Source organism: Argopecten irradians, chromosome 16, assembly GCF_041381155.1.
Source record: "Argopecten irradians isolate NY chromosome 16, Ai_NY, whole genome shotgun sequence".
Taxonomy (NCBI): Eukaryota; Metazoa; Mollusca; class Bivalvia; order Pectinida; family Pectinidae; genus Argopecten; species Argopecten irradians.
The window spans coordinates 25,643,212-25,656,867 of record NC_091149.1 but is presented as its reverse complement, the minus strand read 5'-3'; the positions used below and the strand labels follow the sequence as shown (position 1 = coordinate 25,656,867).

General features: G+C 36.1%; 1 protein-coding gene across 1 annotated transcript; it reads right to left on the bottom strand.

Annotated features, from left to right (window-relative positions):
* Positions 1 to 618: 618 nt before the first annotated feature.
* Positions 619 to 3,335, bottom strand: LOC138310528 (uncharacterized). Its single transcript, XM_069251781.1, has 3 exons — positions 3,195 to 3,335; positions 1,977 to 2,213; positions 619 to 976 (listed from the first exon to the last, which is right to left on the bottom strand). The coding sequence occupies exons 1-3, from the start codon at positions 3,277 to 3,279 to the stop codon at positions 762 to 764; spliced, it is 537 nt and encodes a 178-aa protein (XP_069107882.1). The 5' UTR covers positions 3,280 to 3,335; the 3' UTR covers positions 619 to 761.
* Between the last annotated feature and the right edge of the window lie 10,321 nt (positions 3,336 to 13,656).

The window sequence follows — 13,656 nt, the reverse complement described above, 5'->3', positions numbered from 1 at the left end:
GATACTCCAGGGGTTCTGATCACTTGCGATCTCTACACCTCTGGACTATCTCGTAGTAAAATTGGAGGCAGCTCAGTGGAAAGCAGCTGAACCAATCACAGGCCTGCAAAATTTCCTTTGAAGACAACAGAGAGAGAGAGCGACGCCTGTCATGAAAGCCACACAGTCAACTAGTGTATTGTTATAAAAACCTGTTATGTTCTGTTGCCTCTCATTTTTACTATGAGATAGTTCAGGGGTGTAGAGATAGTAAGTGATCAAAACCCTTGCAGATCGAGGATGCCGAAACATAGGTTACAAAGTACTGGAGGTAAGGTAAACGATACAAAATATTTCATTGTTTTTAGTTTATCTTTAAAATATAATGGACGTATATTCCCGACCTTTTGAACTCATTTCGTGTACAGGAAGCTAGTTATGGAATAATGTTTATTTTTTGTTGTTTACTGGTATGTAAACTGCAATATCTATCTTGTATCATACATGAGGAAGTTAAATCAAGGAAATTTTACCGGGCCTTGAGTGCATTAACTTAACAACGCTTTGATATTTCTTAATAAATATTTTTCACGGGCATTTGAAACTGTTCAAACTCAAAATAACAATAAACGAGGACTATGTTGCTTCAAATTTATTTCATTTCATATAATAATATTTCCTTTGACAATAAGTCTAGTTTACAAAGACACTGAAACTTATCAAAATTAGCTAGAAACATTCTTTAAACCTTGTAATTATTCGTAATAAACAATGGACCGGCTTTACACGAAGAACTTGACCTGGTTTCCGCCAGAGAGGGAATTCTGTGATGGGGGGAGTTTAAAACATCCGAGCGGGATGTTTTGTAAGAAAGGTTTTCTTCCGATTTGCAGATTCACACAAGCAGAGAAAGTCTGGCGTTCAATTTTGACTTTATTGACCACAACACACGCGTCAAATCGTCCATAGTTTTTACATACTTCAGGAGGATTTTCACCTACAACAATATATAAATAATATTTCTCTGATATTAGAAGTAAAAGCTTGGTTTCGAGGTACCAAAACGACGTGGATAAAAGCAAAATTTAACGTCGATAAATCCCATCTTCCGGTGATTGTGATGTCGGTGTAAGATTCACGTCAAAGTATTACGTCACAATCACTTACTTTGCCTTCGTTGTTTCGGTATCTCGAAACTCACGTATTACACGATTTACCGTCGATTAGTTCCATCTTCCAGTGATTGTGACGTGTGTCACATTCACCGGAATGTAGGACTAATCGACGATAAATCGTACGTCACCCAGTCTCTTGAAAATCCGGTACTGTGTTTAATGTTTCGAGAAAATTATGCGGTACCAGAGCCATGTCTACCGCGTCCAAATATTTCATGTATGGTGAATTGTCAATTAAATCAAATAAAATCAAGAAAGTGTTAGAAGTGCAAGAAAAAACATCGATATGATGTATCCTAATATTACAGAGAACATAATTTTATCAATTTTTCTATTTTTGGTTAGCATATTCAATGTTTAACAATGTTCATCCTAATTTTAAAAAAATCTTCTTTCCTAAATAAAACAAACAAACATTATACCCCTCTCCCCACCTCCCATATGCTTCCTGCTCCGCTCTTACCTGACTTCATTGTATGGCCTTGTTCAAAAATGTTTGCCGAATACTCATATTAATAGGCTTTTCATGGATAACTCGCTTTTCATACGGCCAATCTATAGTAATAATTTGTAAAGGATTTGAAGATTTTAAAGGAGTTTTTAAGGAATTTTATAGAGATTTGTTGTTTTTCAATATTCAGTAATTAGGTGGAAGCAAAATCGCTAGCATGGTGGAGAGTAGTCCGCTAAACCTGCCTATATTATTAGGATTTTTTTTTATAATTTTATATTTTTTGCCAATACATTATGCATGTATTATCAATTCTCATGAATATGTATTATATTGTATATTCAAATATTAAAATAAGTATACTGCTATACCTGTGACCTTCAACGATATGATACGTTGACCATTGATTGTGAGTGAGACATCAGCGCCCATGCTATCCAGTGAAGCATTTACACAGACATGCATCTTATGGAATTCCCGACAACAGGAACACGAATTTCCTTCACAGCTGCAGTGCTTGTCATAAAGGCTATCGTCCAATCCGACCACAGCTGCCAATTCCGAGATATAGTCCTCATCTAGTTCCTGTCGGATTTCATCCCGTAAACCTGTAAAATGTCACAGCTCTATTTGTTATGGTTTAGTTTTGCATGGTGTACTAATACTTTACATTGATTAGAAACTGTCTGTTTGAAATAATATTTCACAACAACAACGACGTTTAAACATAAAACAAGTTAGTACAAGAGGGACAAACACGTGTAGTTATTTCGCGGTAACATATTGTCCCGTTTATGAGCTCAACAGTTTTTACTGGAGACTTGATTTTGCGTTTTTGGAGTCCGAAACAAATTTTTAAGAAGACTTAATTTCGTGTTTTTTTTGAGTCCGAAACAACTTTTTCACGGAGACATATTTTCGCGTTTTTTGAGTCCGAAACAACTTTTAACGGAGACTTAAATTCGCGTTTTTTGAGTCCGAAACAACCTTTTCACGGAGACTTAACTTCGCGTTTTTTAGTCCTTTAAGTATAAATTAATTTTCGCGATTCCAAATCATCCGCGAATTACGCGAATGTATGTTGGTTTTACAACACATCATAATAATTACTGATAAGCAGTTCTTATTTAATTTTATTTCAAAACGACACATCCACGCTGTTTTCTGAAATGAAATGGAAAGTGGCCCTGAAATGGACTAATTAGGGAAAGTCTAAATGCGTCTTCAGAGATGATTAAGGACGTCACGGCTGTGGTATGGTAGATCAGAATGACTGCGTAAATCATTCTTGATTAGAAATCCATGTTGAGAATGGAGGAGGGAAATTGTCTCGATTAGAAGTTTTAACCTAAATCTTGACAATAATCACCCAACAACGGATCAACAATCAAAATTTAACTCGCTATCTAAATAAATTGTCCTTCCTCAACAATTCTACGCTATCGGATATATCGATTTTATGAATAAATACATTTAAATTCACTTTTAGTACATTTACCCTTTTTTCCTTTTAGATTTTGTACTATCGTCGTTTTTAAGAATAGAGCATGACGACAACGACGACGATGATGACGATGATGCTGACTTACCTCTGAGGAATTGTCTGTAATCTCTGGCCTGGCAGGCACCAAACACAGCTACAAGACAAAGCAGTGACGTCACCGGGACACCCATGATGTTGAGGGCTTCAACTTCTGCAAGGTGCGCGGTGTCTCCGTGTTAGTATCATTTTATACCGAGATCGTAAGGAAGTATTTCATGTCATGTTTCCATCACGTGATAGAAACAGGGAAGAATTCCTGTTGATGAGTCAGTTTACACAATACCCGAATGGTACACCACCCGTCAACTACTACAGATTTCTTTCTTCGTAAATCTTCCGGCTGGGATTATTGACTGTTATTGGTAAAAAGATATCAAGACTTCAAACAGATATAATCTAGAGACAAGAATCTCAACAAAAATGTATTTTCTAGATATATAGTATGGTGGCATATTTTTGCCATCGACTTAGTTTAGGTCGAAATACGGTAACGCGACTTTGACCAGATAGTTAATTATGGCGGCAAGTCGAGTTATAATATGACTTGTTGAGATAGCTTTGTCGATCAGTCGAGTTATAATATGACTTGTTGAGATATTTATTTCGGTAAGATGAGCTTTAACACGACATATCCACATAATCATATTTGAAAGTCGAGTTACACTATCGCACTATTGTGTAAGGTGACATATTTATTTCTGTCATTGACTTGCCGAATTACGACTTAATGATGTCGACATAATTAAGGCATTATGTCGATATAATACAGGAAGATGTAGACATAAACAAAGAATATGTCGACTTACTTAATGTAATTGCCCACATAATGATTCCAAGATAATTATGTAGAAAGTCGGAAACTTGGCAATTAATCATGTTTATGCTCGAGTGTGACACCGACTTGCCAGACATCTAAATTAAAAGATGTCGACATCTAGTCCTGACAGCGGAAATCAAACAGTCGCACATGGCACAGCCTGCACGACGGCCTTGTTTACAGAGGTAAGTGGGTTTTTTGCATGTATTTGTATTTATAAAAAGATACCTAGATACATTGTATCTACTTGAAGCATATTGTCATAACAAGAGTTTTTACTTAATAATGAACAATTTAGGTGAAGGTTCGTCGATCCTGAATCAAGCACGCCACCCGGAGACAATTGTTCCAAACGCTATCCGGTTAGAATGTCAATTGATCAGTGGAACTAAATCATCTTAGAATATGACAATTGAAGTTTGTTATCGCCATTTCTCAAAAAATACCAGAGTAATCTTAACGATGACCCGAGGTTTCATTGTCCCTTGTTCTAAGTTGTGTTTATCTACTTCAAAACCAATCAGAAAACAACATGGCTGACAGGTGGCTATCTTGATCTTTTATTCATTGAAAGTTTATTACCATTATATAGACTTCATTTTTAGTTTTCCCATGTTATAAAACATTTCCAAGAGGAACGAAAGGGTACAGAATTACAGAAATAGTACAAGATCCATCCTTTTATTGGAAAGATTTACTCATTCAGTAGTGGGTACCAAGTTTCTCCTGGGATAGCTTGTTTCAAGGAGTTAAAGCCATTAAACTTTAATGTGCAACTGTGTAAGATATATCTAGTTTTGTTAGCTATTCAAACTATCTTCTTTTTCAGAGTGTAAATCTGTCGCAATTTGTAAGGATTGCTACAGTGGCTCGTTGGACACATTTTGTGTGCGGTATGTGCTGCGGAATTGGAAGTGAGGAACCGACGTTGCCACATATGTCGAAACATATTTGACGAAAAACAAATTGTATTATTAGAAACCAATCATTCACCATCATCGATCTGTTAAGATAAGAACATGCTTGTTATGTTTCTTATTTTAGGTTATTTTTTATCTTTTGATTTATCAAATATGTGATGCTGTTTCACTTGTTCAGTCGCTATTGAATTTTTAGTTTGAACAACATTTTTTTTTTATTAGGTGAAAGATCTGGAAGCTAAGCTTACATGTATATTTATCCATAATAGTAAAGTTTTGCTATTCTTATGATTGAACAATGGAAGACCAAGGCAGTTTTCAGCTGATGTGTGTGTTTATTTACACGTGTCCTCTGTCGCAGAAAGTGGCTTTTTTACTAATGCAATAAACAAATACAAAATAAAAATGTTTCAAAATATTTTGTTGAGGCTACCTGAGGTTAATGAAGTCTCAAGTGACCCATTGCAATTTTATTTTGACCGGCATCATCCAATATCTATTGTACACAATTTACATTTTCGATTTCTTCTAACAAAAAAAACTCCATGCATGGACATGATATTGGGCAATAGCATGCTTGGTTGAAAGGATACAAAGTTTGTTAAAATCCTTGATATTGACCTATGTTCCAAATCACAGGGCTGAGACATATTTATTATTTGTTTAAAAGCAAAATGTTATTTATAAGTGTGCATATCGGAATTAAGGTGGCCGTTGAAAGCCCCTATTACACATATATATCTTAATTGCCTTCTGCTCATCCTTTACTGTCATCCATTTGTAAACAACAATTAAAATTGTAACAAACTTCTTCTTTTGTTTGTTTGTTTGTTTGTTTGATTAATTAACGTCCTATTAACAGCTATGGTCATGTAAGGACGGCCTCCCATGTATGCGGTGTGTTGCGTGTATGTTGTGCGAGATGCGTGTTTTGGGAGACTGCGGTATATTCATGTTGTGTCTTCTTGTATAGTGGAACTGTTGCCCTTTTTATAGTGCTATATCACTGAAGCATGCCGCCGAAGACACCAAGCAACACACCCCACCCGGTCACATTATACTGACAACGGGCGAACCAGTCGTCCCACTCCCTGTATGCTGAGCGCTAAGCAAGAGTAGAAACTACAACTTTTATAGACTTTGGTGTGTCTCGGCCAGGGGACAGAACCCAGAGCCTTCCTCACAAGGGCGAACGCTCAACTCAAGGCCAAAAGTGAGGCGGTGCCAAGGGAGGCATTAGGAAACATCAAGTCAGTTAGGAAGAAGAGAAAAGATAAGATCATAAATTTAGTCGCCTTTTACGATCATGCAATAGGGGCAGCAGGTACAATTCTAACGCCCTACCTGCAGGGCCACAAACAAACTTCTTCTCCACAACTATAATGTCCATGGTCATAATATGGCACCATGTAGCATGCTAGGATCAAGGCCTTGGCTGCAGGTATAGACTTTGGAAATCTACCCAAGTGGATTATGCATATATCATATTAACCAATACTATTTAGTATTTAAAAAGAACTGAATTCTCTATAAATCTAAACATATCCTGTGGATCGAAAAAGCTTATGTACTATATCCAGGTGGAAACTAATGCTACATAGAGAAAGTGGCACTACATTAAGGGCTTGTGTAAGGTTACAAACATATATTCAATCCCAGTACAGGAAGAAAAAAATAACTGAAGACTTGAATATTCCAGAAATAAGGCATTCAGTATTTTTCCTTTTTTAAAATTACTTATGAATATCCCATTAAAAGAAGAGAAAAGGAAATGCATTTCATACAAAGTGTAAAACTTAAATTAAACTAACTTAATTTGAATAACATTGCTTAATATATGCATTTTGTAGATTTATCTCCTGTACAATGATATGACACAATTACCCTTGATATGACATCAAGGATTACTACCAATTAACAATGTATCTAGGCATGTTTCTATAAACCCCAAGAAGATTTTAAAAAGAAAGCGCTAATGTTTCCCATTTGGCTTAGGATGTACTCCTGCTGGCATGATTTTTAGCCGTTCAGCCGAGCCTGGCACAATTATCGTTCATACGGTGTCCGGTTATCGTCCGGACATCATATGATAATCGGTCTTTTCGGTCGGTATTCACTGCCTCGCCTGCCTCAAAAAATTCTCTTTGAAAACAGACGCCGTAGAATTACCGTACGGCCTCTTTTTTATGTAAATGAACTGAGCCAATTTTTTCGACCGGTGTTGTTCGATGTCGGGAAAATGGCCTAATCTATCCCCGGTTATCGGCCAATCATTGATTATTATCAAGTTATAACTAACACGAATCGCACAAATTTAATTAATTATGATGTTTTTGTGTTTTGTAAAGATATTAAAGCAACTATTCCCATGAGAATTTTGATAATGTATTTTCGAATGAAAGCTTTTACGGTACAATCTATTTGGAGAGGTTTAATGGTTATAGTTGAAACTATGTTCGTTTTACGGTGTTCTTTCTGATGTGTTTATGTATGTTGTTTCTAAATATCATGAAGAAGTTATGAAATTTTAAAACACGACGATCGAAGACTCCTCTGATTAATATCTGTCATTGTAGATCTATCTGCCCTGCATGTAGGGCATTAGAATGGTACTTGATGCCCCTATTGCATGATCGTAAAGGCGACTAAAGGAGGAGTGTCCATTTGGGCCCTCTTTCCTATTCTTCTTAACAGACTCCTAATGCCTCCCTTAGCAACGCTTCATTTTTGGCCTGGAGTTGAGCGATCGCCCCTGTAAGGAAGACTCTGGGTTCTGTCCCCTGTTCGAGACACACCAACGTCTATGAAAGTGGTAGTTTCTGCCTACATGGGAGACCGTCCTTACATGGCCATGGTTATTAATAGGACGTTAAAATAATAAATAAAAAGATATATATATGGGATGAGGACTAGTTTTAATAATAGATACGGTCATGCATGGCTGGTTGGATGGATGATTAGACTTAACGTAGCTCAATTTATTTGGGTCAGGGTCATGTAAGGACGACTCAATGCAATCAATGTGTAGCGTGTATAAAGTGCAGGTGCCTGTTTGGGAGACTGCGGCATATTCGTGCTGTGTCTTATTGCATAGTGGAACTTTTGCCCCTTTTATATTGTTATATCACTGAAGCATGCCACCGAAGACACCACGCACTGACAATGGGCGAACCAGTCGTCCTACTCCCTGCATGCTTAACGATAAGCAGGAGTAGAAACTACCACTTTTATAGACTTTGGTGTGTCTCGACCAAGGGACAGAACCCAGAGCCTACCTCACATGGGTGAGTGCTCAGCAAAAGGCCAAAAGTGAGGCGGTGTTAAGGGAGACGTTTGGAAGAATAAAGTCAGTTAGGAAGAAGATCATAAATTTAATCGCCCTTTACGTTCATGCAATAGGGGCAGCAAAGGTACAATTCTAATGCCTTACCTGCAGGGCTGCAATGGTCATGTAAGAACGGCCTCCCATGTTTGTAGTGTGTTACGTGTATGAAGTGCAGGTGTGTATTTTGGGAGACTGCGGTATACTTGTGTTGTGTCTTATTGAACTCTTGTCCCTTTTATAGTGCTATATTACTGAATCATGTCACCGAAGACACCAATCAACATACCCCACCCGGTCACAGTATACTGACAACGGGCAAATCAGTCGTTCCACTTCCAATAAACAGCTAACATAATTTAACATAAATCATATACTTTAATAGTATTTTTAAGAAAACATGTAAGCTGTTAATAATATATATATGAAAATTGTAAATGTTGTGATAATGAAATATTTACATTCACTTGTCATGTACATATTAACTAAGCAAGACAAAGCAAAGTCTATGAGGGTATAACTGACACCCAAAACGCGACCATTATGACGTCACTAACGTTGACATGGTAACGTCAACTGCTCACCGTAAAAATAGCTGTTCTATCTTTTGGATTACATCGGCGTTGGTAAATGGGTTTCGTGCTTTGATTTAAACAATGTAAATGCAGAGACCGCATAATGAGTTCATAATGTAAATATAACGTTAAACTGCCTTCCCATGGAATCTATGGTCTACATAGATGCCAGAGCTTTACAGACAATCTCCATAATGCGCACTAGCGCATTATGAGATGAGATGAGTATATTCTAAAGGAAGCTTTTAAAAATAATCTTCAATTAAGGAAAAAGGCAAGTCTTTTAAACGGGGCAGCGGGTACATGTAGAACAAACATAAAATTGGTGTATTCACAGAAGAGAGACTTTGCCCTAGCTGTTCGTTATACCATAAAAATCAAACTCTATATAAATCTACATTAGCTAATGTCACTGGCACCTTGTCTCTAAATATTTAATTTTTTGCATATTATAGCAAGAAAATGACATTGTAATAGGATTTGCGTGTGATCAGTCGTATGAAAGCTTTTACTGTAAAAGTTATTCCCAAGTGCTTACGTGTTTAAATAATAAATATAGAAACATTAACGACGAAAGCAAACTTACCAACGCCTGATCCTGTTCGGAAATAGATGACGAAGGTTCCAGCTATAGAATACTCCCAAGTTGATTTTTGCTTATCATATATAAAAAGCAGTAAAGGTACACCCTTGACGAATGGTATTTGATCGCTATCAAAAGCAGGAGCAGACAAATTAGTATTTTTCTTCAGTTAAAAGTTAATTACTTGAAAGGTTCGATCTTTTAATTTTACTTATAGATAAAATATCAAAAATATTTAATTGCGTCCCGGTCCGTCGCACCTTGTCCTATATGGAATGCAGTGCTGATTGCGCATGCACTTACCGCAAAATAAATTAATTTATAGTATTTTTGTTAATTCTATACACGATTAAGAATGCGTTTCTCTGAGAACTCAAACTTTTCTTGGTATTTCACCTTTTTTCTAATATAGATTTTTGGAAAGAGTTCACGCCATAGAAGAAAATGGAAGAAAAACATGTCCGTGTGCTCTTTTTTTAGCTATTGTTACTCAAAGATACCTAGTTGACAAAATATTTGTTTTTATGAGAATTTTGCCATTTTGACCATCTACACAAGAGATTAAAGCCATAATTTCATAATTAGGTGTTTGATATGTATGGATATTTGCATAATTTATTTTTAGTGGTCTTCTTTAGAGCCTATCAGTTCTGTTTAATAAGACTCATTTTTTTCTCAAAATAACAATATATGCTACCCCTACCCCTTAATTTTGAGCTACAAAATGACCATTTCCAGCGACTCATATTTTTTTTTCAAAATAACAATATATGCTACCCCTACCCCTTAATTTTGAGCTACAAAATGACAATTTTCAGCCATTTATTGCCAAATTAAAACCTTTATAGAAACAATTCTGGTATTAAACTTTTGTAAATATTGTGTGTATCAATAGGGAAAAGGTTGCTCTTTCTAAATCAGGCAGAAAAATGTGTGGTCTGTGGTCTTACTTTTTTGCCCCATTTAAAGATTGTTATTTTTCAATATTCAAGAGTAAAAATTAAGAGTGCTTTAATTACCATTAATTGTAAAAATAAAGTGACTAAAGTGTATTATTTCACACATGCTCAGCTAAATATTTTATTTACCATGAATCTAGTAAAGATTTACAACATAATTTAGCTCGATACAGCTAAAAATGCAGGAACAGTGATGATTTAAGTAAAAACAATTTAAGTAAAATGGTAAAACCCTGGCTCTACTAAAGCGAAAAAAAGACACATTTTCGAAAAGGCCGCCGCCAAATGGACCATTTCTTAAAATCCCCGTAAACAAAATTCTAGTTAGAATGGAAATGTAAGTTTTAGACAAAATTTTCATCTGGCAATTGATACAGATATTGATGAAGTGTGTAGGAAAATATCCTAACGTCTTACATAACGAGAGTTCAACGGGACTGAAACATCAGAATATTACATCCTTAAACATCAACTATTGCTCAAATGATGAGTATCGTTTATACTCTGTCGGCAGTGGAGCATCTTTAATAGAACGTTGACAAAAGGCATCTATGTTTATGTGTCCTTGGTGATTTTTATCTATTAAAAACAGAAGCAGACGAAATAGTATTTTTTTCAGAAGCAAATTTATTTCTATCAATAAATTGGCAATAAAAAAAACATGACACTATGCTCTATATGGTACTGATTGTTGAAACACCAAAACCAAAACTAGTTATTTGATATGTATTTTTGTGTTAATTAGACACACACATATATATACTCTTTCATCTTTACTTTTTGGAATATATTTTTGAATTGTATAATGGTCTTTACTTGTGTTGATAAGGGCATTGATGCTTAATGATGCATTGCTTTATAATTATGATGATTTCATTCTCCACTCTATTACTATGGAGATAATTTTCATGCAAGCGTCCAAAAAGAAAGGATTTTTTTATTAACAGAAAGGGAATTAAGAATTAAGTAATCCTTGCACTTCATCACACTCCCATAATATATGTGTAGTAGTTTTTATCAGGTTTTATGAGTTTAACGTCCTATCAACAGCTAGGTTCACGTTAGGACGTGCCGGGTTCGTTGGTGGAGGAAAGCCAGAGTACCCGGAGAAAAACCACCGCCCAACGAACAATATCTGACAACTGTCCCACATGGGATTCGAACTCGTAACCCAGAGGAGAGGGTTTGTGGCAATATGTCGAGACATCTAAATCATTCGCCACCGCGGCCAACAGAAAAATTCAAAAGGTCCAAGGAACCTGTGCAATGGACAAATGTATAAATTGTCCAGTAGGTGAATGATAGGGTTCCCTTTTTGATCGAAAACAGTATCAAAATCATGTTTTATGTCGCTAAACTATATTATTATCTGAAGAGTATATAAATAATTACATATTATGATCACAAATATGTGGGTAAAATGAAACAAATAAAATTTAGACTACATTTTTAAAACAGAAAATGTCGAAATTTTTGGTGCTATTTTCGTTGATGTAAATTACTAACAAAAGTGATTCACCCGCTTGCAGTTTGAATGCAACATATTTTCCAAAACAGTTGGCTGATTACCTTAAGTAAATATTTTGAAAATTTCCGAAAACCGTGGACCTTTGAAAATAAGATGGCACAACCTAACTCAATAAACTAATAATCATAGAAAATCTTAAATCTTATAACAAATCCCTGGTTAAGCAACGCTCTCTTCAGCGACCTAGCGTAAAGGTGTTCCATTGAAGATGAAACGTATTCAAAACTGTTTACATACTATCCTGTTTGTTACGAAACTTGCATTGAACATCATTTTACTGAGTGATGTGTCGTAAGATACTAGAAATAAATCTAATTGAAAAAAATGAACATAAATCTACAATAGATTTGACGTGGGTATTTTGATATCTCAGACCACATCAAATAATTGTCCGCATTCGGGAAGCCTTATTGTTATACCGTTTTAAGTACGTCTGCACCCCATGGAAGTCGGATAATTTGTTTCACTCGTGTCAATATCACACGCCGTTTCTGTTCAATAACACTTCTAACTACAATGCTAAATCAAACTCAAGAACTATAACGTGAATGCTTTGCTTCTTATGCCGAGCATACTTCTGAAGAATGCAAATGTAAGAATGTCTAAAATGATTAATGAATGAAAAAACAAGAATTCAACAGAAATGGATGTGTTGCCTGCACTGCATGCCAAAAAGGTTATTTACAGTTGAAAATATTATTGCTAGTAATAATAAGGTGAAGTCCCATAACTCTTGTAAATATTGACGGATTTTGATCATTATCAAACTTATCCGAGATCTTATTCATATAAAGCAAAATTCCAAATTTGGTTGAAATTGGACAATAAATACTAAAGTTATCGCACGGAAACCATTTCCCAGGTGCCGCCGCCGACACTGATGACGCCAACATAGTGATACCAAAGTGTCGCCCTTGCGTTGCAGGCGACACAAAAACTGAAGCAGGTTTATATTACCTTTATATCAACATTATGAATGAAATTGGTGGTAATTCACCAATTACTCAATGTCCATTGTACTATCCACGAGTTATATCAATGGATGTCTTTGACTAGTTGTATGAATATGAGCACCCCCCACCGCCCTTTCACACAACACACACACGCCGACACACCCTCAACCTCACACACACATACAAAAGCATTACCGAAGTCGAGGAAAGTTCCTTGATTTGGAGATTTCCTTTACTTGTTTCTATGGGAAATTTTAAGTCAAGGAGTTAATTCAGCTATGTAATAATGTTATAGGAACTGGGGCCAGATTTACTGTCGGCGGCTTTGGACAATTATACAGATATAAACATATGATAGGTAGGCCATGGTGAGTCTAAATCGTCTTTGTATTATTTGCTAATGTGTCACCGAATTCTAGTTCACAAACCATTCAGTTTTCACCATGTAGGAAGTCTCTGATATTTTACTGTTTTTTCCAACAACCCACAATGAGGAAACCAATTTTCCCTCAGTGGTTACTATGATATAATGCCAACATGGCGTTTCAGTGAATACTCTTTCTTCGGATTCCGATTGATTGGTATGTGCTACATTTCTAACGAACTGTGCAGACACCTCTTCTTGATAAAACTCTATATCGTCCGGAGAAAAGGCGAGTCTTGTTTTGTTAGCAAATATTACTACTATTCGTAACATACCACCTGATTTCAATGACCTAATTAATTCACTTTTCGCTCCCATTAAAACGCCTCCTTCCGGGGTTACCAACAGGAGCTTCCGCCAGGGACGCGTGTCAGCAAACCATTCCACGCCGAACATATGATTCTCGGTACTGTTAATTTCGTGCGAT

What these genes read in the sequence shown, in the direction of transcription:
- LOC138310528 (XM_069251781.1), bottom strand. Translation starts at nt 3,279, where the DNA reads ATGGGTGTCCCGGTGACGTCACTGCTTTGTCTTGTAGCTGTGTTTGGT. An exon ending in TTACAGACAATTCCTCAGAG is followed by an intron (nt 2,214 to 3,194) that starts GTAAGTCAGCAT and finishes GACATTTTACAG; the next exon opens with GTTTACGGGATGAAATCCGA. An exon ending in CATATCGTTGAAGGTCACAG is followed by an intron (nt 977 to 1,976) that starts GTATAGCAGTAT and finishes ATATTGTTGTAG; the next exon opens with GTGAAAATCCTCCTGAAGTA.